This window comes from Podarcis gaigeae (assembly GCF_964106915.1).
Source record: "Podarcis gaigeae genome assembly, chromosome: 13".
In the NCBI taxonomy this organism is placed as follows: domain Eukaryota; kingdom Metazoa; phylum Chordata; class Lepidosauria; order Squamata; family Lacertidae; genus Podarcis; species Podarcis gaigeae.
Genome location: NC_139689.1, coordinates 54,202,951 through 54,230,068, shown reverse-complemented (window position 1 = coordinate 54,230,068; position 27,118 = coordinate 54,202,951). Strand labels below are relative to the sequence as shown.

General features: G+C 42.5%; 1 protein-coding gene across 2 annotated transcripts in view; it reads right to left on the bottom strand.

Annotated features, from left to right (window-relative positions):
* Positions 1-27,118, bottom strand: part of DDC (dopa decarboxylase) — a 52,560-nt gene that overhangs the window by 13,681 nt on the left and 11,761 nt on the right. The window contains exons 1-10 of one of the 2 annotated variants that reach the window (XM_083709556.1): positions 26,073-26,162; positions 21,980-22,196; positions 18,863-18,976; positions 18,148-18,267; positions 14,734-14,868; positions 12,501-12,644; positions 9,506-9,572; positions 7,501-7,595; positions 4,345-4,412; positions 3,120-3,196 (exon numbers count right to left, since the gene is read on the bottom strand). In XM_083709556.1, coding sequence (XP_083565682.1) covers positions 3,120-3,196; positions 4,345-4,412; positions 7,501-7,595; positions 9,506-9,572; positions 12,501-12,644; positions 14,734-14,868; positions 18,148-18,267; positions 18,863-18,976; positions 21,980-22,180 — 1,021 coding nt within the window. In that variant the 5' untranslated portion in view covers positions 22,181-22,196; positions 26,073-26,162. Of the gene's footprint in view, positions 1-3,119; positions 3,197-4,344; positions 4,413-7,500; positions 7,596-9,505; positions 9,573-12,500; positions 12,645-14,733; positions 14,869-18,147; positions 18,268-18,862; positions 18,977-21,979; positions 22,197-26,072; positions 26,163-27,118 lie in introns of those variants that run through there. The other variant, XM_083709555.1, reaches the window with a different exon arrangement.

The window sequence follows — 27,118 nt, the reverse complement described above, 5'->3', positions numbered from 1 at the left end:
TTCTTAAATACAATAAATGTTGTAAGCTTCAGAATCATATCCAGCAATGAGACGGCCAGTCCTTCCTCTCACTCCAGAAAGCCGACAGCTGTTCTGTGTCATCCACACTTAGAGGGTCCACCAAAAACCCCAAAGTGAGTTGAATCCAGCTCTTATATTGAAATAATGTAAATGACACACCTTATTATAATTATTGCCAAGCACTGGACAGAAAAAGGCAAATATACTTTAGATTAGCCTTTGGCAGTGGAGCAGAAGGGAGAGCATCAGTTATCATATGGGGGAAGCTAAGCAGCCGTGCCTTGAGGCTGTGCTCTGGTGCTGTGCTTTTTACCATTTTCATTAAAAAAAATTCCTTCCAGTAGCACCTTAAAGACCAACTAAGTCAGTTCTTGGTATGAGCTTTCGTGTGCATGCACACTTCTTCAGATACACTGAAACAGAAGTTTCCAGACCCTTCTATATAGTGAGAAGGTGGGGAGGGGTATTACTCAGAAGGCTGGTGGGAATGGGTGATTGGCAGATAGCTGTGATGAGCCTGTTGACGACTCTTAACGACTGCAATAGGTCTTACAGGAAGAAGCAAGGGGTGAAAAGGTGAAAAATGGCTTTGTCATGTATAATGAGATAAGAATCCAAGGTCTTTGTTCAGGCCAGGTTTCTCCATGGTTTTAAGTTTGGTGATAAGTTGTAATTCAGCAGCTTCTCTTTCCAGTCTATTTCTGAAATTCCTTTGTAGTAAAACAGCTACTTTGAGATCTTGTATAGAATGTCCTGGGAGATTGAAGTGTTCTCCTACTGGTTTCTCTGTCTTGTGATTCCTGATGTCCGATTTATGTCCGTTTATTCTTTGGCGTAAGGTCTGGCCTGTTTGTCCAATATAGAGAGCTGAAGGACACTGTTGGCATTTGATGGCATACACAATGTTAGACGATGAGCAATTAAATAGTCCCGAGATGGTATGTGTGATGTTGTTGGGGCCAGTAATGGTGTTGTCCGGGTGTATGTGGCAGCAAAGTTGGCATCTGGGTTTATTGCAGGCTCTGGTGCCAGTGTCCGTGTTAGGTCTGGTTGTAGTATTATTGTGGGTTAGGAGTTGTTTAAGACTGGGTGGCTGTCTGTAGGCAATGAAAGGTCTTCCTCCCAGAGCTTGAGAAAGAGAACTGTCATTGTCCAGGAGAGGTTGTAGATCTCTGATGATGCGTTGTACTGTTTTAACTTGGGAGCTGTATGTGATGACTAGAGGTGTTCTGTTATTTTCTCAAAAATACACCTTCGGTCTGCATGGAGGGAGTCCAGACCTTACGGCATGGTCATTTCAAGAGAGGCTTGTGCAGCCCTGGAGTCCAAGGCATCTCTCCCAGCCAGCCTGCAGCCAGCCTGCCCAAGATGGATCTAAGGCTGGATCTACACTGATCTGTAAAAACGCTATTAAAGGCTATTTTTTAAAAAAATATAGCTCTCAATGCAATTTCCCATTGCCAATGGGTTGCTGTTCTACAGCACCCTCTGGAATTACATTTTTATAATGCATTTTTAATGTTATAACCAACTAGTGTGGATTCACACTGGTCTTTTTTCCCCCCTCCTTCTTCCCAGCAACCCTTGCTCAAGACTCTCCGTTTCCTGTTCTCAAACACACACACAAACCATCACCTTGACAACATCTGTCTCCCCAGGCCAAAGGATTCTTCTCAGATGGTCTGTCAACACCTTTTGTCATGTTAATAGATTTGCTCTTTGCTAGGCCAGCCAGGCTGGTTTGCATAAGCCAGCCCAGGGACTCCTTCTGACACAGTTCTGCAGCTTGTACTTTCATCCATATTCCAAGTAACCAAAATCCTACCATTTATTAATTTATAAGGTTTAGGAAGGGTCCCCCCAAATCTATAACAGTATTAAGTGTTTGAGTGGAGTCCTCATTTTAATCCTGCTTCCAGCTGGGTTCAGAAAAGCCACACTTTAGCAGCACTAAAGGGTTCTAGGATGAGAGGAGCCTGAATCTGGCATTTCTTGCAAGAATCCCAGCCACAGGCAAACAGTAGCTGCTCCACTAGTGTATCAGGGTCTACCTTCTGCCCATCCCTGAGCTGAATTGCTTCAAGAAGGATGTTGGAAACATCACTGCTGGCTCATTCTAGCCATCACTGAAATAGGCTGAACCTCTTGGGAAGGCAATAGATTTGTTCATGGTAGAGGAAATGCTACAGAAAGAGAATGAGCAAAAATATGAGGCCTACTGTACACAGATAAGGACATTAGCAGGATTATTGTAATAACCTGCAGTTTCATGGGAGTATATATTTAAAGTAGATAAATAAAAGAATAAGTTAAGTTAGAATATGCAGGAAATGTAAAAAATAAATTTAAGGAACTGCAGAAAGAGGAGGAAGTAAGTCGAGTTTTGAACTATATGAAATGTATATAAATGAAAATCATAAATCATAAATAAAACAAACATAAAATATGAGGCCAACTGTTCCTCTTTGCTATCCTGGCAATTGTTCCTCACCTAGCAACAGGAGCTGCATGCGCAGTACCTGAACATATCAGTTCACCCCAACAAGATTTCCCCCCTACTTTCTGTTGTGCAATCACTCACCACCTGGGCGGGGGGGGGGGGTCCAGGCTTCATTCTCTCAACAACAGGCAATCAAACCTGACCGGAACAATGAGCAATTGGGCAATTGAGCTGCCTGGCTGCTCAAGAGAGGCCTACAGTTTGCAACAAAACATATCCCCCTGTAATGTACTCTCGGAATCAAAATATTCATCGCTTCACTTCTCCTTTAACATACCTATCCACCCTTTTATGCACTGCAAACATCTTCTGCATTCTTTCAAAAGTGGCAGTGGTCATTTTAATCCTCATTATTGACTGAACACAAAATTTGAGAGTTGTTCCCCTCCTTTGTTCATTTCTTTGGACACTTGTAAAATCAGGCAATTTTCTGAACTCATGTAAACTTGATTTACATACAGTACTTGGCTAACACATGTTTTGAATAAAAAATGGGAAACTCTTTCCATTTTGAAATACTGTGCTGAAAGTATCTAAACTGAAACAAATTTTGACAGCCAAAAACTATTTTCAAGTTAGGGAAAAGATAAAACACTACCTGATTCTTGATGGGCATGCTTCAGATAAACAGGATCTATTTTAAAGGCACAGGTTAAATCTGTTCTCTTCTTCACCCTGAAAAAATATTGACTTTGGATTATTTGCCATTGTATTACCAGCTACTTCTGTCATGAGTAAAATATATAAAAGCTTTGATTGCAGATTAATATTTGACCCCTCATTAATTTATGTGAAATGGAAGGGCCCAATTCATATGCAAGTCATGCAGACACCAGATGCTTTGTTCTTGTGTCGGATTTGATTAACGTAGAATTTAACCTAATGAAACATCATTTTTTCAACTACTTTGTATCTGCAACTAGCATAAACTTTTCCTAGATTTCCTTTCAAATTCATTTCAAGTGTAATAAACCTTGGTAGCAGAATGCCCCACAATACGTACACTGCCCCTAAGTAGTTTCATTAAACTAATAGCACTAACATCCCCGCTACCACACTTCTTCAAAAGAACTTAAAAACTGTCTTGGAAGAAACAGAGACGAGGAATAGCTATGTAAGTGCTATACATCGGAAGCACTTTCAAAGCAAGTTATTTCCCTCAGAGAATTCTGGGCACTGTAGTTGACCTCTCACAGAGTCACAATTCCAAGCAACCCTAAACAAACTCCAGTCCTAGAATTATTTGAGAGGAAGATGTATTTAGAATGTGTTTTAAAGGAGTAGTGCATTCACAGCCCTGGTCCACACTGTTAGGATATTTCCGTTCCCCCTTAAGAGAGAGCAGGCTTGTGAGTCACAGAGTCTGCGTATTTCCGGATTCTCAGGATGTTTATGTTTGCTATTGCTTTCGTTTTCTCTCTCTCTGCGCCAGAACAACGCTGATTAAACATTCTAAATGATACCCTCCTGAGTGCAACTTTTGCTGTGTGAATTCTGCTGACAGAGTGTGCACCAGCCCAGGAATGTGGCAATCTGTTTCTGAGGTTTGGTGTCGCAAATTGCTGATACTGCGTGACTACGGGAGATGATGGGTTGTCTCTGTGGAGGCAGTGATGGCCTTTGTCTCCCTGGCAGTATCCCAACACACACATCACATTACATTGTGATGTTAATCAGGAGTAAGAAATGGGATCTGGCTGAACCTCTTAGCTTAGTTACTTTGATTATCTGCAGAATATCTTATGACTTGAGCCAAAGGTTTATTCATTAAATAATGGTTTAACATTACATGCAAACTCTTCATTTTTGCACTTCATACTCACCACATGGTAGAACAGTCAAAATTTACTAAGAGCCATTTGTGTGGGTTGAAGTTAAATGAATCTGCAAACTGAAAGGATTAAAAAAAAACCCATCAGGAATATGATTACAACCACCAGGTCAATATGTCTAACTTTACAGCCTTGACAGATTTTCTAGTGTGCCTGTGAGGTGCTTTCATTATTGGAATATTTAGAGAATTCTGGTGAAATTCAACAGTAGCATTCACAGACGGGGATTTTGAAGAACAACTCCCTTATTAAGAGGTTTTGGTTGATGGGTTGGTGAAGTCCTCTTCATATTCTGAAGGTTTTATTTATGATTCTATTCATCAATTTCAAAGTACAATACAATCACTTCTTATGTGCATTTAACTTATGGAATTTCAACCTTGCACAATATACTTCATATGCATCAAAGCGGAGATCTAGGGGAGAAGCTTAAGAAGCACTTCTGGATTTGGGGAACAACCATGGAGAAAAATGGTTGAAATTGCACAAGTTGAAAGTTTTCCCAGTGCAGAGAGAGATTTTTAGCTCTCCACGCAGTGCACAGGTTCTGGGATGCTCTCGCAAGATCTCTCAGGGGCGTCCGAGTTCCCATGAGATCTCGTGATCATCCCCAAGCTTCCAGAGCCAGCATGTTATGCAGGCTTTGCCTGACAAGAAAAACAGAGAGCTTAAAAGTCCTTCCTGTGCCAAGAAGACGCAGACAAAAAGAAACTTTTCAGGTCTCTGCCTTGCTTGGGGGTGAGGCCTGCTCAGCATGCAGGCTCCAGGGCTGAGTATACATGTTTTCATGTTATCCCACACTTCAATGCATTCTGTAGCGCCATGCACCAGATTAGGCTGAATCCTGAACCAAATCAGGCCAATCTGTGGGGATCCAGGTTTTGCCTGACTTAGGTGGAGACAATCCTGGATCACCTCAGGTTGGGTCACGGCACCCAGAATGATCTGGGGCTGTCAGGGGCCAGGTGGCAAGGAGAGGCAGGCCCTGGGCAGGAAGAAAGAAAGCTTGTGCTGGAAGCAAAAGAAGCAGCACTTTCCAAGATGAAATCCTCCACTCGCCCCACCTCTTCCTCTCCCTTCCCACTTTGGTCACCCTCCTGATCTCAAGTCCCCTAACAACACTGCTGCAACTGGATCAGAAGAAAATGGTGCTCTGATGTGCCCTGCCACCATCACCTGCATCCCTGCCACCCACTCCAGCCTCTGGCTGCCGGCCGCAGGGTCCCTCCTGCCTTAGTGAGCCACCAAGACCAACAGAGTTGCAGCTTTCCCCCCCCCCCCTCAAGGATTTCCACAAATAGCAAAGGAAGCTGAAATAAACTACCGGTATCCATTCTGCAAAGTTAACAATCATGTAGGTTGATTTTGTGGTTTCTGAAAGTATATGAAGAAAATAATGGTACGGTGCTTTGCAACACCAGGATAACTCTGTTTTAGCCAATTGCAACCCAGTCGCATCAGCATCTCCATTTGCATACAGGCCTTTTGTGAAGCAGTATTTGAGGTGGGGGGGGGGAGGCCATATGGCCAGAGGGAGGGCATCTATTTAGACTTGTTGAATGGTTGCCACGCTGACGCTGACGCTTGAAACACCATGGAAGTGATGATTCATTTCCTTCAAGAGCCAGTGAAACCTGCACAGGAAATTACAGCAAGCTTTGCTGATAAAAACGAGAAAGGAGGGTGCTTTATTGGCTAGGGCTTTTTTGCTTCTTTTCATTTATTAGCTCTTACACATTGGCATTATTTAGGTACATTCAGCAAACAGTAATATTTTTCCCCCTTTAATGTCAAGGAAGACCAGGAGTTTATCTGGCAGTCTGGAAAGAGACTCAGGAAATTGCATTGCCCTTATCTAAGGATGCACATGAAAAGCAGCCCAGCATTACTTAAAAAATGAAAAGTCACCTATCATTTATACAGTAAGTGAAACAGAATGCCCTTTGGTGATTCTGCACATACTATTCAGTTTCCCCCTTCTGCATTTGCAATGTATTCTCCTGTGGTTTTCAAAACAGATGCAGATGAGGAAAGCGGTCACTAAATGATCATGTTGTTTCAGATAATTGCTTGAAAATATTTCCACAGCTACTCAAGATGGAAAGGCAACCTTCCCCATCTCCCTCCTCCAAGCAGAGGAAGGTTCAGCGGAGACAGTCCAGCAAGAGGCCAGGGAAAGTCTTCCTTTGCTTTTCTGCCAGTCTCTTTATTTGCAACAATTACAATGGAAGCTAAGAAGCGGCAGGCAGTGATAGCAAAAGGCAGAATAAGTGTCAGCAACTGAGTCCAACAGGCTCAGAGCTGATAAAGGCGGCTTCTTCTACCCAAACCAGTAGTCCAGCCACTGTCCCAAATCAATCAATGTCTGTTTCACACACAATGGCTCTTCCTTTACTTCTCGCCCCTCCTCTCATTCCCCCCCCCCATCTGTTAAAATGCAGTTTGCAAGCTCTTTGGCTCCCTTGCAGGTGCCTGTGTAGCTTAACAGCAATAGGGACTGCACGTACCCTCCACAAATTGTACTTCTATGAGATATTCCAGATCCCCTATGCAACTGACCAGGACCACGTCTAAAGGAGCCTTTGGAAATTTTAATTTGTTTCTTCCAGCTTTAAGAAGAGCATCAGCTACAGCTGAGAGGTTGTTGGACTTGGAGTGAATGTTTGCCCCCCCCCCCGCCCGCTTCCCTGCTCACCCTCCAAGGTTATCAGGTGTTAACACAACGATATAATGTTTGAATAGGGTGCAGATACACAAAATCCAATATGCTTAGACCTCAAATAACAAAGCTGATCCACAAGGTTTATCTGGAAGACTGATTGCATAATTCAGATGTGTGTACTCTGGACTTTAACAATATGCTCATAAAGGGAAAGGGAAAGGACCCCAAGGTACTGGCAGAACAGGTGCACCAGGGCAGGAAGGTGTGATCCTAACTGCCCGCCCTACATAGAGGCTGGGAGGCAGAATGCCAGGGTATTTTTAGCTGCATAAGGAAGAGAAAAATATGGAAGCAAAACCTTGCCAAGCCACCCATTCTTCCACTGTGTCAGACATGTGCATGATGATAAAAGTTGTAAAATCAGGTTATTAGCAGCTAAAGATTCTGCCTGGATTTCATTTTGAGTTTTCATTACTATTGCTTACCTCCACTCCACTGAGAAGGTGGCGGAATTCAGGGCAGATGAAGGAGCTCCCAGCATAGGCTGCATCAACATGCATCCAAATATCCTCCTCATTACCTAGAAGGTGGGGAATCATAGGAACAATTTTTAATAACTCTCCTAACTGAACAATCAGTAATGAGGGCAGGGCTGGGTTGCAGGTTTCTAAATGTCATTAAAAAAAAGTATTTCTGCATAATGCAGCTAATCTAAAATGCTGCAATGTTCTAAAGGAGACATGCTAATTCTAGAGGGTGATCAAAATGGTTAGGAAGTGCAGTAACAAGGCAGCAGTGAGCACAGAGTCATCTTGCGACAAAAGCTTATGCCACCCAAGATTCATGGACTAATTTTTAAGGTGCTACAAAACTCTAATCTTTTTCTGCAACAGAATATCCACATTAAAAAGTCGGGGGGGGGAGCAGTCTTGCTATAAAATAAATATTTTCCCTGTGTTTTTCCAAGTTTGTTTTTAGTCTGTAAGTGGCTTTGAAGGCCTTTCTTTTTTTAAAAAAAAGTTTTATGAATGGTAATGCAGAGATATTTATGTCTTTAAAGCATAAATATATTTTAAGAACCCTAGTTAAGACACAGAAGAGCTCAGACATGATGCTCCCCACGACTTTACATATCCAAGGCAACAGCCAGTGGCTGCTTCTTCATTGGTGCACAACTCTCTTCTAGATAACAATAAATGGGCTGTCACAGAATCGTAGAGTTGGAAGGGACTGTGTGGATAGGTGATATTTTTCCAGACACAATATATATTGCATATCCAGGGCTGAGAGAATGTAGGTCTCCCTGCAACAGGGAGTACAAGACTGAGGAAAATGTTTAAACTGTTCACTGTACATGGGCAGTGATGGAGCAGAGGGGGAAACTGCGAAAAGGTTGTGTGAATCTGAACTTCCGATGTGGTTTATCTCTGCAGATCATGGCAGGGGTATAAGACTGACATAACTACAGGCACCATCCATGCAGGGCCAGGGGGCCCAGGCACCCACAAATGTTCAATGAAGGGGCAGGGGGGCCCAAAAAATTCTACGCGGTGACACGAACACACGGCAGGGTGTGCCAACGTCACTCACACCCACTGCAGTGACAGCAGCATGGCCTGGGACCCCTCTGTCATGGGGGCGAGGCAGAGCGCACTGGGACATAGCTAATATGGCATGAGATTCTCCATGATGAAACTTTGGTGACTCTGGAACTTCCAGGCCCCTAAAAGGCACTCAGGCATATCCTGGATTCACACACGCCTGACCTAAAGATTAACACGTGCAAATTTAGTTATCAAATACAGGATACTCAACTCCTCAAAGGTGATTTGAAGGCAGATAGCAGACAAAGACGGCCAGATTCAAATAATGGCTCACTGTCACAAGTTCTTCACCCTTTATTAAGCAAACTGGATGGCCAGTTTTAACATTTTCTCACTATTCTGGAAGGAATTATGGAAATTGTAGAAATCACTCAGTTCACAGTCCCCTCCCCACTGGCATGCCTTGGCAAAAAGATATTTAAAAAACCTTTAGATTCAAAGGCTAGTGAGCTCTTCTGACTCCAACATGACAGAACTGACCCAGCACTGGCCAGGACTTGACACACTTCTGTTTAGCTTTAAGGACAGGTATACAGTACTTTGTTTCCCCACCCCTTTCCACTTCTAGTGGGGGTTTATGGCAAAATTGCCATGCCCATGTTTCTGCAGCCATTTTAGAATAGTTAGGTGATCTTTTACTCTTTAATCAAGGTGTCTATGTATTGTAAAAATTGCTCCCAGATGGAACAGGTATGACAACATACTAAATTCAAACAAACCCTGTTTGTTTGGTTGGTTGGTTGGTTGGTTAAACAATATGAGCACATCTCACTGAAAGTACTGTATTGAATGATGTGACAAGTGAAATTTATTGGAATTTAAATGGTAACTCATTTATAGCAATATTTTTCCAACTCTGAGACAAAATAAATAATTGTTGACTTACAAATAGGACCCAGTTCTGACAGTTTGTCAAAGGAGCAGCATGTTGTGGTTCCAAGTGTTGCACAAAACTATGGGACCAAAAACAAAAAGCAACAACAACAGCAAAATAAATCTAATTAAAGGAGAGAATCAGCCATCAGCAAACCAAAACCAAAACTTTCAGCATTCTTTGGGAAGGTACAAGATTAGCTACATAGAACTAATACAAACTAATTTCATGCAGCATTTCCCAATACAAAATCTGAGGATCTTGTGTGTGCGTGCGTGTGTGCATACGCATTTGTGCATGTTTGGGAGTAGTGGTGGTATTTTCAGTTAAAACAAGTCCAGACTGCCTCCACATTAAGTATAATTTCAGCTAATATGGGTCCAGTTTTGAGAAATTCAAAAGAACTATTGGAACATGTACCATGACCCAGATCTCTGAAGCTCTGCCCCGTTCCCCAGGTCAAGAAAGCTTTGCTTTGGACCTCTTAAGAAAGCTGAGATGGGATCTGGGATCTGGATGGGATCTGGAGGTTCCACTCCTTCCAGGCTCTCCGCCAGAACCCAATCCAGGCAGGTGCTTCCATGTCCCTCCCCCTCTTCCCAGGTTGTGGAGATCTGCTGGACATTTCTGCTCCCCCTGGTCTTCCTTGTCGGATGAAAGCATCCAAAATGCTAAGTGAAAGGTGAATGCTCACAAGGGCCATAGCATTCCCAGATATAACTCTGTGACATCATTCACCTTCTGCCAGAGGCCGTGATGTCATTTGGGGCAGTTTTGGCAGCTGTGAACTATCTCAACTGTTAGAGCACCTGAGCAGCAGGTCTGTCCTGTTGTGCCGCTGTCTGCCTCAGAGTTAGTCCATCTGTAACAGTTTTTGTCTTAGATACAAATCTACGTAAGATGTATCATTAACATAAGAAACACCTCCCTGCCTTGTATATTTGATCCACCAAGTGCAAGTACAGGCAGCCCCTGTTCACGTGCATTCAGTCTGTGTGCGACCATATATACGCACATTGTACCAAACCCAGAAGTGACCCAGAAACATTATAAACACGTCATTGAAATGTCACTAAAAGGGCAGAACAGGGCGGAACAGGGTGTTTGCAGGCCTTTTCAATGGTTTTCTATTATATGTGATTTCACCAATGTGTGCAGTGCCTTGGAATGTAACCCCCAGATAAATGGGGAGCTGCCTGCACACTGAGTAAAAGTTATTTGTTATTTAAACTTTAAAAGACAGTGTCTTGTGTAATTTTTGTAGGAAGGGAACAAACGAAAGGGTTAAACAACCCAGACTCTTCCTTTCGCATAGCTCGCTAAATGGGAAGGAGAATCCAATTCCCACATTCCTCTGAGGGGGCTCCCAACTGGGCTGAAACCTGACATTCCACTATTTTTATTGCTTTTGTTGCTGCTCCTTGGTTTGGCAAACTCTCTTTTCCTGCCCAACTGTCATCTCTGCTCAGACAGGTTTTGTATAATGCTCCATTAAATTTACTGGCTAGAGATGACAAAGGGGCAAAAGATTTGGCTCAGCAGTGACTCTGTCATGTCTCTTCAGTGGTACTGCTCCAGTCATGGGACCCCTCCTCAGAGAGGCTTGCCTAGAATCTACATTGTGGTCTTTCCATGCCAGATAAAGACTTTTTCATTTCCCCAGGCTTTTCAATCTCTTGGTTTTTTATGAATGTTAAGTGACTCATAGACCCTTTGGATGGCTCTGAAGTTCAGATCTATCTTTATGGTGTCAGCTTATTGAAATGGTGGTTATCTTCTACTGCTGGTTTTATGCTCCCTTAGATTTTATGGGTTTATGGTTTTATTTTTGCATAAAACTCAAAGCTGCCCAGAGAACCTTAGTTATTGGACAACATAAATACTAGGGCTGTGTACAGACCACTTGTTCTGCCCTGTGGCTCTGATCCAGGCTGGGGGGCAAGCAGGCCAACCCACCCTGGACCCAGGGACCACCCACCCCAGATCCAGTCCCAAATTAATTCAGGGAGTTGGGTTAATATTTAATTATATATTTTTAAAAGGCCCTAATTTATCACAGGGCCAAGAGGAGGGCAGAGGAAGGAGAAGTTGCATTTTCTTCCCCCTCCCGCTACCAAGAGCAAAGGGGGCGCATTATGTGGGGTGCTGCTTTGCTAGTGGTTTTCCTGTAGGGAATGATTCTGGTTAGTGAGGAGAGAGCTTAACCATTCTATCAAATTGAACATTCAAAGTTCAATTGTTTTTCATGTGTTTTAGTGGTTCTTTATTTTTATCTGTAAGCTGCCAGGGGAAAAGGTCGGCTATAAACACGCCAACAACAATAATGACCATGAATCGAAGTTTGGGGAGCACTCAGAGCCAAATCCTGGCTTAGTTCATGGGCACAAAAGGGGCCAGGGAGCAGCAACATGGCTGTGACCTCTCCAGGAGTCCACACTCCGGGTAGGCAAACCAGACACAGATTTCAGTGGAAACAGCTAAATACAAATTAAAGCTACAGCATCTTGGTGTCAATGTTCTCTTACTGCTAAATGCAGTAATAAACAGGCCTCAAGAAGGAGCTCAGGCTTTAGGCCTTATCACAAGAGATGAAGCTCAGCTATATTTCATTCTCCTGCTTGCCTTTCCTGTGACCTTGTGTGTGTGAGAGACCTTGAAGCTCCTTTTATCCACAGCTGAAAGCTAAAAACATCTGTTGTCCTGGGAGGGGGAGGGGTTTTTGATGCAGCATCTGTAGCAGCCAATGACTCTAACCCGATTTGTAACTCGTATTACAACATTGTAATCACATCAGGAGCAGGGACAGCACCGTTGCCTCTTGCAGATACAGCTGGCAACTTAGAGGGGGCCCTGAGCTTGCTTTTCTTCAAATGGCAGCTGCTGCTCTCCTTCTGGGTGCTGTTAAAGGCACAGAGACGCAGGCCAGTTCCCAGGTTGGCAGCCCCAGTTGTCTACTTATTCATTGGGCATTACAGCCATTAACAAACACTGAGCTATCAGCACTTACAAAGAATGGAATGAGGCCAGCAGCTTTATCTTGGTCTACGGCTTTCCTTAGGGCTGACCCACGTACAGCGAACTCGTCGTCTGTGGGGAGCTGCTTGATTTTAACTCCAGCGATCAAGCCATCCTTTTCAACCGATGAATGAGCCTGCAATGAAACAGGAGAAAATGTGTCTTAAAAACTTATTTGCATACGAAGCTTAGTTTATTGAATTTACATATTACTTCACACAAGTGTTTGTTCTTATTGTTAAAAAAATTAATAAATTAAAAAAGGGAAGGGCCATCACAGACAAAACATGTTAAAGTTTAAACTTGTAGAACACAACACCTCTTTTAAAAAGAAGACAGGCAAATAAATCTGAGTCTCAATCTCCCATCTGCAGCATGTTAGTCATGTCTGCAACTTCGATAGGTCTACTCTGAGTAGGATACAACCCCAAAATACTGGCCAAGCCACCTGGTATAGGCTAGTAACCACGAGCTGGAGATGCTGGGAGGAGGCGGCCTAAAAGGGGTACCGTAAGTGGATCTGCCTTAGATGGAGCAAAAACGTGACAAGTGAGAAACTGGAGTACACACAAGCCCTTCCTCCAAATATTGTTAAGGATGCAACCATATTCAGAGACAAAGAAAGCAATCCCTTTTATCATAATCCTGAACTCTCCTAAACCATCTACCTTTGTTAAACCTGATATTTATCCTTAGGTTGGATTTTCTGTCTCTCCTTTTGGATTACTGAGTCACCCAGTTATGAACTTAATGCAGAAGGAGCTGTGAGCTCAGCAACAGGCTGCCTTAAAAGGTCAGAAACATCTTAAGGCAAATCCTTGTGCAGACAAAATAAAAATCCCCTGACCTTCAGCAGGCAAGTCGGACTGTCATCCCTTATTGAGGATCAGGCATTTACAATCCAAAGGGGGGGGGGGCAGGTGCACTTGATTTCAAGCTGCGTGGCTGGGGCTGCCCAGGAGGAATTCAAAGAACAGGAGAAAAGCTTCATTGCATACATAACGGTCCTGTTTCTGTGACCTTAAACCTTATACCCCCCCTTTATCAGCTTATTTTTCTACAAGAAAACAGTAGGTAATTTCACACACTTGTTTAAAAGTACGCTTGTGCAAGGAGCCACTTCAAAAGCCAGTATGTGGATGAAAATTGGTGGTAACCAATTAAGTCCTACTCAGAGTAGACCCATTGAAACTAATGAACCTAAGTTAGCCATGTTCATTCATTTCAATAGGTCTATCAGAGTAGGACTAGTTTTCATACCATTCATTATGTCACAACCCAACTTTTTTGGACCAGTGGACATATTCTGAATGTTGAAAGAGTCAAAAAATGGCTGCCACTGGGGCATGGAATAACTCAAGAAGACTACCATGCAAGAGGCATGACATGAAACAAAATTAGCACAGTCATGGTGATGCTTTTCCCATAATTTTATTTCCATCCTAGAAAAGATTTAACCTATGGAATTTCTGCCTATAATAGAACTGTTAAAGGCATAAGAACCCTGTATTCAGAAGCCTGTATCCCCCAATTCTAAACCAAAACCTAGGTTGGCGTCTTGTTCCCATGTACCTGGGGGCAAGTCCCCTTTAAAACAAAGAGAGCAAATTACAAATAGAGGTGCATACTTGACTATACAGTGAATTGTTAACAGGTGTATGGTCTCCAGCTCCTGTACAGGTGGAAGCATATCTAAGCCTCTTCACAGGTTTTCACATTTGCCTTTTGTGTGGAGCGGGGATTCTATATGCAGAAGACAAATTCTAAGGACTACTGGTCTCAGATGACCCACCATAGGAAAGGCCCGTTCTGGTTGCCAGGGGCAGGGAAGGAAGGGGAAACTATGGCGATTCCAAGGACTTATGGAAAATAAGACAGAAGCATGAAAACCCCTTGAGGGAGAAACAGCAGCTCTTTAGGACTCCAGTGATTCCCACTGCCAGGTGTCCAAAGAACTCACTTATACAGCTCTGACTTCACACATCGGCGAAAACACAGGCAGGTGGGAGCAGCCATCACAGAAATCGCTTAAAAGGGTGCCTGTACTTTTTGCTTCATAACTTTATTTTTAGCAGGCACAAAACTATATCTATATATCTATGTCTATACGAAAGCTCAGGGTTGAGGGCCGCTGCCTATGGATGTCACTGAAGGTCTTTGCAGGCACTGTGGCAGCTGCAGGTGCTGGGCTGGCGATTCCTGCTCCAGAGTGTCTCCATACTCACTTGGTCTGAGGTATAAGCCACCAGCCGGCCAATGATGTCTCCCTGAGTCAGCGTTCCGTTTTCTGATTGCGCCCGCTGGATCGCTTTGGTTCTAGCTGCAAGCAGTGCAACCAAGGTAGCTTCGCTGGCCGTGCCCTGCAGGGAAGGAGAGAGAGGCTCAGTTGGGCAGGACAAGCCAAGGGAAAGTGAGTCAGGACAGCGGCAGAAGAGAACATGGTGAAGATTTAGGGTGCTGCAAGCCAGGGGAAAGGAAGCACGGCCGGAAGCACCTCCTTAAACAGGCATTTCTTGTGGAAAGCAATTTAGAAAAAGAGGAAGCTTTCCTCTGCGAGGCCAGAACACAGGCCCACTTGGCTCAGCCTGGCAGCAATGGCTTTCCGGGATTTCAGGCAGGGAGTCTCTCCAAGGCCTCCTTGGGGCTGCCATCATAGATGGAACCTGGGACCTTCCGCTTGTGCCTTTCTGACACAAAGACACATGTTCTTTTCCCACTATGGATTCTGCTAACCCTTGTGGTCTAGCAGCATTCAGAACAGCCTTGCACTCCACCCCCAGTCTCTGCTGAATGGCAGGAAGATTCCAGGAGGTTCCAGGCGCTCCCCCAGGGTTGTGTTTCTGTGGGGAAAGCAAGGTGCAGCAGAGTCTGCTGTGTCTTAGAAATATGGCTTATTCACACTTTTAAACCTGAATTTACGGAGAGAGAGTTCACAGCATCTATGTCCCAAGAGGGACTTGTCCTTCCCAGCAGCCCAGTCGCCTGATCCAGGCAGCCAGAATGACTGCTGCCCGCATGAGGTTGTGCCCACTTCCTGCTCCTTCTCTCCCACATCCCTTTTCCCCTAAACCTCTGCTGGAAAAGGACACCCTCTTTTCCTGGGGTGACATTATGCTCTACGCCTGGCAGAGCCTGGGGAAGTTAGGAGTGTTATTCCCAGCCCTTGCTAAATTCAGGAGCCTGACCATCCACTGAATGTAGAAATTATGGGGAGTCTGTCCCCACTCAAATTCACAACAGGAATTCACAACAGGAATTCCCCACTCAAATTCACAACATGAATTCACAACATTAGGAATTCCTTCTCTCTGCTGCAGACGTCTGGTTTGCTGACTGGTGCTCTGGTTTAGAGGGAAAGCACCCTCAGCCAGTTCCAGGAGGAGAAGGCCAACAGGCATAGAGACAAGGAACACTTTAAATGTAGTTAAAGTTAAGCATTTTTGAACACTGTTGATTTCAGAGGCCATTAAGCACTTGCTTAAATCCCTCCCATTGAAATCAGTGGGTCTTAGCTGTGTAATTATGGCTGGATCAGGCCTCTATAAAATGTCAGAGTGGGGAAACTGAGGCGCCCCCATTGAATGCGCTGCTGGGAAAGATGGTTTTTATGACACACATACTAAGTAAGCTGGCTATTATACTTTTTACTTCACAGCAAGCAAACAAAGGTTACCATGGTGAGCAGCCTCAAGAGGCGACAGAAGCATTGGTGAGTCAAACAGAGCCCCAAGCGGAAATTTCCTTTCGTGTTCGGATTTTTCAAGTGTCACCTTTGAGGCAGCAGGATAATTTCATATTGATTTGGTCCTTTAAGGGTAATTAAGCACCCATTTCCACAGGCCAATATTGCAATATTCATTTGATTGGCAGTCTAATATAAAGCCCATCTCCGCCATATTCTTTCTTGTTTTTATCATTAATGATACAAGAATGAGGCAAGAAGACCAACACTACAAATTGCTTCATCTCCACCAGCAGCACAGACACCACCCACTCTCAGTGCCCCCAAATTATAGTCCATCAAGAATTGTCAGCTTAAAAGGGCAGCATTTCCCATTGGCAAATAGACATAATTGGTCATTGATCCTCAGCACAAAACTGGGGCTATGGTGGGGTGAAGTAAAACAACATTTGCACCCTACATGTAAAAGCAATTCATCCTGACATTAGGCTTCAGCAGCTATCAAGTGTTCAAGCAGTTATTCCAGTTTTAACACTGTGGGATTGGGGGCAAGGCCTGTGCTGATCTGTACAGTTCTAGAATTCCAACTAGCCATTAAAAAGGGCAAAGTTATTACAACCAGTGCTAATTTTCTAGAAAAAGAGGTGCCAGAACTCACCACAAACACCTCCCTTGTTCTATTATAATGTCAACGGCAGTGAGTTTCAGCAGAAGAAAAGCCCTGATTACAGCTGTTTATCCAAACAGCCAGAGTAGCATCTAAAACATTTTAACAATTGGCTCAGCTAAAAGAGGGATAAGTTCTTCTACAACAGGTTGCTCTTCCCCTGAAGGAACAGGTGCATAGCTTGAGGATAACTCTGGTGCCATCACAGGTGGCTTCAGGAACTAGGAGTGTTGATGCTCAGCTTCAGCAGGTGCACCATCTAGTGCCCCACCTGAGGAGAGAGAGCTTGGCTACAATCATCCACATTCTGGTAACTTCCTATTGTATTGTTGGTGTTGTTTTACATGGGGCTATCCTTGAAAACCCCCTTCATGGATCACTGCCTTGCCGTGGCGAAGGAGCTTGAGTAACTCAGAGAAGCTATGAGCTATGCTGTGCAGGGCCACCCAAGATGGACAGGTCATAGTGGAGAGTTTTGACCAAACGTGATCCACCTGAAGCCACTCCAGTATCCCTGCCAAGAAAACTCCATGGACAAAGACAACAAGCATATAAAAGTGAGTTTGAACAAAATACGGGAGGCAGTGGAAGACAGGAGTGCCTGGCATGCTCTGGTCCATGGGGTCACAAAGAGTCAGACACGACTAAATGACTAAACAACAACAACAAAATCCTTGAAACCAGTTTGGAAGTTGAATCTGGTACCAAATGTGGCAACCAGGGTACTAGTAGGATGCCTCAGCGTAACATCAATCTTGAACAATCTCCTGTCTTCTGGGCTCATTTTAAAGTCTTGATTCCTTTGCAACAACCATCCCTCTGAGGTACATTTCACCCACAACACTGTTGTTGTTTCATTGTCATTGAAAACACACCTTTTTGCCTAGGATTTTGGAGAGGAAGGTTTATGAACTTTGTAAATTTGTGTCTAATTGGTTTAATTGTGTGTGTTTTAATTTTGTTTGTTTTAGGTGTATGCCACTCCACTAGGGACCTTCAGGTAAAAGGCAGGTTACATATACAAATCCATATTTCCACAGGACATTGTCCCAACTAGGTTTTCACAGGGGTAACCAGGAGTTTCAGGGATGGCTCACATAGGCATGGTGTCTTCATTCCTCAGATACCAGATGATGACTTGAAAGCGTGATGCCATGTCTTCTGCACCTTTATGGGGAACCATTATGCCCATATAATATCCCCCCAAAATCAAAGATACATATCAGTTTCAATCCAGTTTGAACAGAACATACACCATGCAGAAACTAAGACCACAAGCTTCCAGCTTACCTGGATTACGCCACCCCCCTCTCCATCCTTCTCGGCCAGAAATGAGGGTGGCAAATTGATCATCTTCCCTAGCCAATCCAGCATGACTGTCTCCAGCTCTGTGCAAGCTGGGCTTGATGCCTAAAATAGAGAAATGTGGTAAAAAGAAACTACAGGAGTGTGGTAGCTTCTCCTCAATATTTATACAAAGAGTTATAATACAGGAAACCCACAAATATAGCATCCCTGATAGTTGGCCACACAATCTCTGCCTTAAAAGTCTCTCACAAAGAGAAATCCAGCACCTGCCAAGGCAGTCTGTTCCACTGTCAAACAGCTCATGCCCTATCCTCTGGAGCAACAGAAAAGGAATCTGCTCCATCATCTATATGACAGTCCTTTAAATGTTCGAAGATGGCTATTATATCACTTCTTAACCATATTTTCTCCAGGCTAAACTCCTTCAATCTTAATCTGCATGTTTTAAAATATTTATAGATCTCTATATTAAAACAAAAACAAAAACCTGAAGTGGTTCACAACAATAAAACACAAAACACTTGGGTCTCCAGGCCATGGGTGCAGGAGGCATTGGTAGTGGGTGATAATTAGGAACACAAATAATTGGGTGTGTGGTTGGCCTATGGACTGCAGGGTGAATTGCCTGCCTAGTGCAAAGGTTGCGCATGTCACCTGTCCCTAGGTAGCCCAGCAGAGAGGGGTGGAACACACTTACCCATGTAAACCCAATACACCCTATGCCCCCAGAGAGCATGTCAGCCAGAAGAGCTGGGAAGGAGTTGGCCGTTGGGTAGTAGGCAAAGAAGTAGGGGCTGTGCCAGTGCGTCACCTGCCAGAAAGACCAGAAGCAGGCACACATCAGGAAAAGAAGCTAGAGTGAAGAATTGTTTTATTTATTAGATTTCTATGCCACCCTTCATCCAAGGATCATGGGTGCTTTACAGTTTAAAAACAAATAACAACAAACAGAACAATGCCCCCTGCAAAACACAGGCCCTTGATTGTTTAATCAGCCAATAGCCTGGAAGAAGGAGGACCTCAGATGAAGATTACGGAGTCTGGGTTGGTTCAAATCTAAATCTAAATCTATCTTATATTGCCTATAAATTTACTACTGACTATTGACTGGTGCTGGATCGCCAGATGCCGCTTAGTCACGCTGGCCACGTGACCCGGAAGTGTCTCCGGACAGCGCTGGCTCCCAGCCTCTAAAGTGAGATGGGCGCACAACCCCAGAGTCGGACACGACTGGCCCATACGGGCAGGGGTACCTTTACCTTTATTGAGCTTATATGGACTATCATAGCTCTGTGAGGATTAAACTACAGTTCCCACGATCCTTTGTGGGAAGTCATGTGCTACAAATGTATGCTGTGGTAAAGGTTAAAGGTAAAGGGACCCCTTAACTGGACTGTTAAGTCCAGTTGCGGACGACTCTGGGGTCACAGCGCTCATCTCCAAAAATCCCTCCCCCAAGAGCTGCAAATACATCCTTTTCTTATCTCAGTTTGAAACCAGAAATGCAAAACAAACTCTACAAATTGCTATATGAAGTGCATTTGGTGCTTCTGGGGAGAAGATCTTCAGTCTGATATTTGAATGAAAAGAGCAGTTATTACAAAGAAATCCAGGAAATGTCAAGGGCTTGAGAAATGGAGCTGCTGACCACAGACCCCTGTGAGGCAGACTGAAGCTTTGGATGAGGCAGCAGAAGCTGTTTATCTTGATCAGCCTGTGCAATAATACTTAAGTCAGTGACAAATTCTGAAGAGATTAATCAAATGTGACCCTCCTTCAGGCTATTTGCAGGATGAAGCAAAAGAGAACAGTCTGCAAAGAGGCGGATTATGGAGAAAGGGACAATCACTTTCACACTCATTGGCTCTGACACCAGCTCAGCATAGATGGCATTTTCTATATTGGAGTTGGGGGGGGGGAGAGGCTGGGTTTCTGCCCGCTGACCCTCCCGTTCCTTAATTTACCTGCTTTCCATTCACTGAAGATCATATCTAGTAGTGGGTGATTTATGGATTTCCCAGGGCACTCTGACATGACTTGCAGTCTCTACGCTGCCTTTTTCTGGTACTGGTTTGCAAAATTGGAGTATGACAGATTTCATGCGCTGAGGCAATTTCTACAGATACGGAAGAGCCATTCTCATATGGACAAGTCACTACTGATCAGAATTATTGCCTCAAGAACTTTGTTACAGCTATTTAAAAATTAATTCATATTGGACTTGTCCACATTTGAACATCATTTGTTAATCCACTTTCGCCCCTTCAAATTAGACTGAAGTAGTCCACACTTACATGTATTTGATGTATTTCATGTTTTTTTGCCGTTGTTGCATGTGAATGGTTTAATTTATTTTCCCCAACATTCCCCCCTTCTCCCCCTGAATTTTTTTACGAAGATGGCCATGTAGATATTTTCTTAATTTGTCAACAAAACTGGATGTAAGAGGACACCTGTTTGGAGAAACATTAAGAGGCCCGCATTTCCCGCATTGGTAGCACCATAGTGACCTAGAGATCAGTTGCATTGGATAAAGTCCCGCTGCACAGAATAAAAACATTCTGGATCTTCAAAGCCTTTGGAAACCTTTATATTGTGATCTGTATTCTGCCATGTCTAGGTTCCAGACATTTTTATACCACAGATATATTTGTAGACTGTGCAAAGTCTTCCATTTTTCCGCTGTAGATAATCTTAGCCATATTACCATTTTTTTCTTGCAATCTTTGAGTAGGGCTATCCCATATACAGTATATTGAATTTGTAAATAAGGAACTACTTGGGTCTTTCACATTTGTACCAGCAGATACAAATATTGTACAGGTTCCCTTTTTTGTTTGTCCTCGTCTTCTGATTTCATACTCTCCAACATTTCTCAGATGACAATAGGGATGTCCTATTCTAATAATAATAATAATAATAATAATAATAATAATAATAATAATACACCCGCCCATCTGACTGGATTGCCCCAGCCACACTAGGCGCTTCCAACATGTATAAAAACATAACAAAACATTAAACATGAAAAAACTTCTCTATAGTTGGCCGTCTTCAGTTGTCTTCTAAAGGTTGTACAGTTACTTATCTCCTTGGCTCGGGGTTCGCATATTTCCAAACCCTCCAACTTTTCTCCTATGAAACTAGGGACTTCCTAATGAAAAGCGGGACATTCTGGGATCAAATCAGAAACCGGGATGGCTTCTGTAAATCTGGGCCTGTTCCTGGAAAATAGGGACACTTGAAGAGTCTGTGATTTGTTGATACCATTATGCTGATTGAGGACCAACAGGTCGTGTGCATGGATAGCGATGCACACACCTTGGACGTTCTCTTGTTTTTAAATTCCCAGCCCAGGAAGTGTGCAAAAGCACAGAGTCAGTTTTCTGGTTTCGGAACTACACACATACATATACATATACATATACATATGCTACAGTCATCCATTCAGGATCATGCCAGATATAGTCATGAGCATAGCTGGAAAGGAAGTTAAAGCATTAGGGAAGTAGTGAATTTGGAAAGGGAAGTAACAGAGAGTTGACAACTGATCCACCCACCCAAAACCACTGCAGCTAATTGTCTGAGGCTCCAGGTGGAGTGGTTCGGGGCCTGATTTCTCCCAATTTAACAGATTATCCCTGTGTTGGGAAAACTCAAATTTACAGCAGGAAAGCATTGGGACTGCTGCTGTCTGAGGCTGACGACACATGTACTACACAAATTAAATAGAATGCAAATAGCTGTAAACACACAGTAAACCTCCCATGTAGTCAAGCCCATTCTTTAAAGCTCATCTGCAGTTTGATCTTACCCCAGGCATAATGATCTTTTCAACATCTTTAAGGATATCTTCAAATCTCTCAGGTTCTTCAGGAGCAGAATCTGGGATGTGAGGCCTCAGGTACCCGGGCTCCACATCAGGATAGACCCGTCTTTTCTCTATCGTCTCCAGGTAATCTGCAATATAGTCCACCATTTCTTTCCCTCTTTTTCGGAACTCTGTGGCATCCATGTCAAGATTTCAGACTCTAAAAGAAACAAATTGGCATTTTTAAAAATTGCACACCTGGAATCGGCCAATTTTCCTCATAAGTGAAATCTGATGCATACAAAAATCAGGTTGTCAACTACTGTACTGAAAAGTACAACAACAAAAATGATCCCAGGGCAGAGCCCGGAATCAAAAGGAATAGAGTCAGAAATGTGAAAGCTTTCAGGGAAATTTCCAAAGGAAAAACCGGGACGAAGGGTGGAATTAAAAAAATATTCAGTGCAATATAGTCTCATTCAAAACAACAAGTTGTATACTTTTTAAAGTAATGGGGTCCCCCCTCAATAGTATTGCAGTCAATCATACTGCTGCAATAGTTCTTGATCAAGATTCTAGTGCGCATGCATTAATTCACTCAGAAGTAAATCCTGCCCTGTCCCAGCTTTACTGCACAAAGTTACATGCAATGCCCCCCCCCCCGAATAATTCTGAAATGTTATCCTATAGACAGCTACCTCCTTCACTCAGTTCTGCGGCTTTAAAGAAATGGGTTGCTTGCTATATCTAGATGATACACAGGAAGATAGCTTAATTACAAATGTGGGTAATTTATGTAGAAATAATCCTCAATTTACTATTATTTTATTTGTTATCCATTATTATATAATAGTTACCCATTATTATATAATAGGTAAAGGTAAGGAGACCCCTGACCATTAAGCCCAGTCACGGACGACTCTGGGGTTCTTAAATGGTGTGATAAAAGTGTTTTATATGTCGGGGAAAGAGATATCTGCAAATGTGTTAACAAAAGTTGTAAGCAGAGAACAACTTTTGGAGTGTGTACGTAAATTGCAGTTATGTTGAGATTCTTGAATGGTTGGATGAAATGGGGGAGGATGAGGAGATTTCACCCCTCCCATTCTAAGAATCTGCTGATGTTCTCTGCTGATTCTCCAGAGAGGAGGGGGGCGGTTTCTGCGCTACTACTGTATTCTGCTCCAGCCTCACATCAAAGAGAGAGACTAAGTGTTAGAGAGAGAGAGTGTGTTATCTCTGTATAGATAAGGTTGCTGCGAAGAGCAGCTGCAGACACTCAGTGCAGTCTAGCTTCTCCATTTAGCTCTGTATATAGTTTATATATATTCATCTCGCTTTATTGGCTGAGGGGGTCGACATACAGCTTCTGGGTCATGTGGCCAGCATGACTAAGCTGCTTCTGGCGAACCAGAACAGCACAGTTTACCTTCCCGCCAGAGCGGTACCTATTTATCTACTTGCACTTAGGGGTGCTTTCGAACTGCTAGGTTGGCAGGAGCAGGGACTGAGCAACGGGAGCTCACCCCATTGTGGGGATTCAAACCGCCGACCTTCTGATCGGCAAGCCCTAGGCTCAGTGGTTTAGACCACAGCACCAGCCCCACCCGCGTCCCAGTTATTACATAATAGTTATCCACTATTATCCATTTGTTAAATCAGATAACTCTTTTAGATTGTGAGTGGTTACACACACACACACATTTTATTTATTCATTTATTTAATAAAATTTATATAATGTTTGATTGGAAAAAGCACACACCTCAAGGCAGTTTACAAAAAGAATTAAACAATAAAAGTATTGGCAAAAAGAATTTAAAAATAACCATTTAAAATATTTTTAAAAATTAAAATCAGCAATAAACTAAAAGCAAAGTAAAACACAAATCAGTCTTCTACCTATCTGGGTAGGTTGGTCTAAACAATGTTTTTAGCTGGCACCATAATATCAACAGGCAGGGAGTCCCAAAGCATAGGTGCTGCAACACTTAAAAGTTGATTTCTTGCGCACGTAGAACGGGTATAATGTGGCACACGTAATAGCTGAAAAGGGCTATTGTTGCGCTGGAGTTCTCTGGCTTTAAATCTCACCGAATCCTGGAACTGTTCCTGCTGCGAGGGCATTGTGAGGTTTGCAGAGGAAGTGGAGTAAATTGGGGTAAAGCCCTTTGCGCTTTTATGAATTAGTGGTATATAAACAAATGAACTAAACTTTGGGGCATCTGTTGGACTTAAACACCTATGGTCAATCAGCCTGTCTAGATGTGTAAATAAAGCTTGTATCACAAAATACCAATAAGTCTTCAGAAACCTCCTTTCAAAGGAACTGGGCTACACATAACAACCTAATGGGGAAGAAGGGGCCTTTGGCCTGAGTCATAAGAAGTCTAAGTGAAACCATCAATTGGGTCAACTATCCCATCTCTGGGGCCAGCTAGAAATGTATTAAAATGCTAGAAGTGTACAAGGTACTGAATAGTCATTTCAGTCTCATCCTTTAGAAATTTAAGAACCAGACTAACTAGCCAAGTATTCAATGCAATTCAAGATTGCATTGGATATATATATGAAAGTTAAAAATCATCTTGAAAACAACATGGCTAACACAAATTACACTTAAAGGTCTAATGGGAAAAAACATGTCTACTTTTGCTTTAGATGTGTTTAACCTTTTACAAAGAGAGAAACTGAAATGGAGTAAATATCTTCATTTAGAGTATTGAAATGGTGAAATGTGGCTGGAAACCCGATTAACATTAATATGAAAGAAAACTTACAAAAGATAGCTCCATTGATACTTGATTCTCCTAAAATTAAAGCATGCCTATTCTGCAGCATGATAATTCTTGGTGATCTCATCTACTGTCTGGACATCTCATGTGCTTTTATTGACATTCTTTGGAAGCAAATTTTGGAAATATTGAAAGATAAGGCAGGTGATCCTGAAATATAGTGTTACTGGAATATTTAGCAGATTCTATGGCATGTGAAAATCCTGAATTAGTAGTTTGTTTACTAACAACTGCAAAAATATGAGCTCCTTTTTACTGGAAATAACTGAGACATAATCACATTTAAACAAATGGTAAAAAAAAAACCCAGTCTGGGCTGTAACTGACTGAGCTACTGTAACAGAAGAGAGCCAAAGAACAGACACATTGGGACAGATTTGCTGGGGAATTAATTTCATTTACTATGCACTGAAAGAGTAAATTTCAAGATCAAATACAACTTTATGCATCATTTCCCCCTTTGAAATCAATAACTATACTACATAATTATCTTGTTTGTTTTTAATGATATAATGCAATTTAACAATATCATTTAAAATAACTGGCGGGTTTATGCCCTACATTAATACTAACAAAAATACTAATAAAGTTTGCTGAAACAACCTCCCCCCCCCCATATTTTATTCCCCCCCCCAAATATCTTAAACACAATACAGCTTAACAATAGTATTCTCCTTAAAATCTATATCTTATCTGAATTAACTTCCCTCCACCCCTCTTCTGGCTTATAGACATTTATAGACTGTATATATAGTAAACCTGCTTAAGTAAGTTTGCTGAAACTTTGTATTTGTCATTTTCATTTAAATAAGGATGGGTTCTGCTTCAGTTCCTATAGAATGGATCCTTTAAGATCTGTTGCTTATTTCTAAGAATTAAGTGCCTGTTTTAGCCACTTCATTGACTGTCAAGGCAGCTAACCAGTATATTTGCTTTAATATAGAGACTGAGCTACATGAACAGTATTTATATTTTGATCCCAAATATTATGCTGAAGACACGTGTTTGCAATAGCAGTTTCATGTAATGCACATAGGATCAGCACCTTTCAAGTCTATTTTGTCATATTATGCAACCTCAAAGAGACATGCGCATGCCAGGTGTATAAAAAAAAACCATGACAATTTTGACATGTTAATTAAAAAAATTAATTGATATGTGTATCTGCACACACATGCATGTGTGCCATTTACTCTCTCTACTGACTATTTCAGTAAAGTCCTGAGATAGTGTACAATTAAATGGTGTATTAAGGTGCCATTTCTATACTATTTAAGCTTAGAAAGTTAGGACTTTTACTTACTGTTGGTGAGATTTTGTCCTCTCTCTCTCTCTCTCTCTCTCTCTCTCTCTCTCTCTCTCTCTCCCGTCTGCTTTCTTTGTGACAGTTATAAAGACCAGTGGATGCAGTTGCTAGTTTATATCTACAGTATCCACTTTCCATGAGCCAATCAGAAGATAGTGCTTTGCATTTTAACATTCTGCATGTCACACACACTCTCCCTCTCTGCATCCATTCATTCACAGACACTACTTTAAATACCGGTATCTTTAGAAAACACTGCTAAATGCAGTACAGTATTCACCCCTAAATATATCAAGAAGATTTCATTACTATTGAAGCCACTACAGTAATTTTTATTTACACAGCCGTCCCACAATTGCTGCAGTAAACATTTGGCACTGACAGAGTTTTGTTACAGTATGTCTAGAATATGCCTCTCTGAGCTTTGCTGGGTACACATCAGCGAAAGGCCAACCTGTGTACACAGAATTAATGCACGCAGTGAGCTGCTTTTAATACATGTGTGTGGAAGAACTGAAAGCAACCAGCCAACAAAGGTCATACAACCCTCAACTCAAAAAAGCATTGTTGAAATACATCGTGGACATGTTTTCTCTATTATTTATAGGGTTACAAATTTCAGTTAACTTGCTTTATCACTGGCACAGAGGAGGGGGTAGGCTTGGCTGGATTATGCCTGAAATAATCACTTCAAGGTTTACTTAAGGATGCTTATCAAGTACTTTGACCTGCAAGATAGGTAGTGCTGTGAAAATTGTCAGGTGCAGATTAAGAAAACTATGGAGAGGCAGCATGGTGTAGTGGACAGAGTGATGGGCTGCCAGGATTCTTGGATGTGCAGACATGTGCATAAATTGTATAGTGTGTATGTGCTAGCAGATCTTGCAGCTTGGGTGAATTAGATTAGAATAATCACTTACAATTTCTGAAGTCTCTGGAGTTCAAAGGCTTTATTCATGCAGGAACTATTTACAGGATGAGCGGAGATGTGTGAGAGAAAATAGCAGATATCTTGTCTCAACAAGTTGGGAGAGAGCAACAAA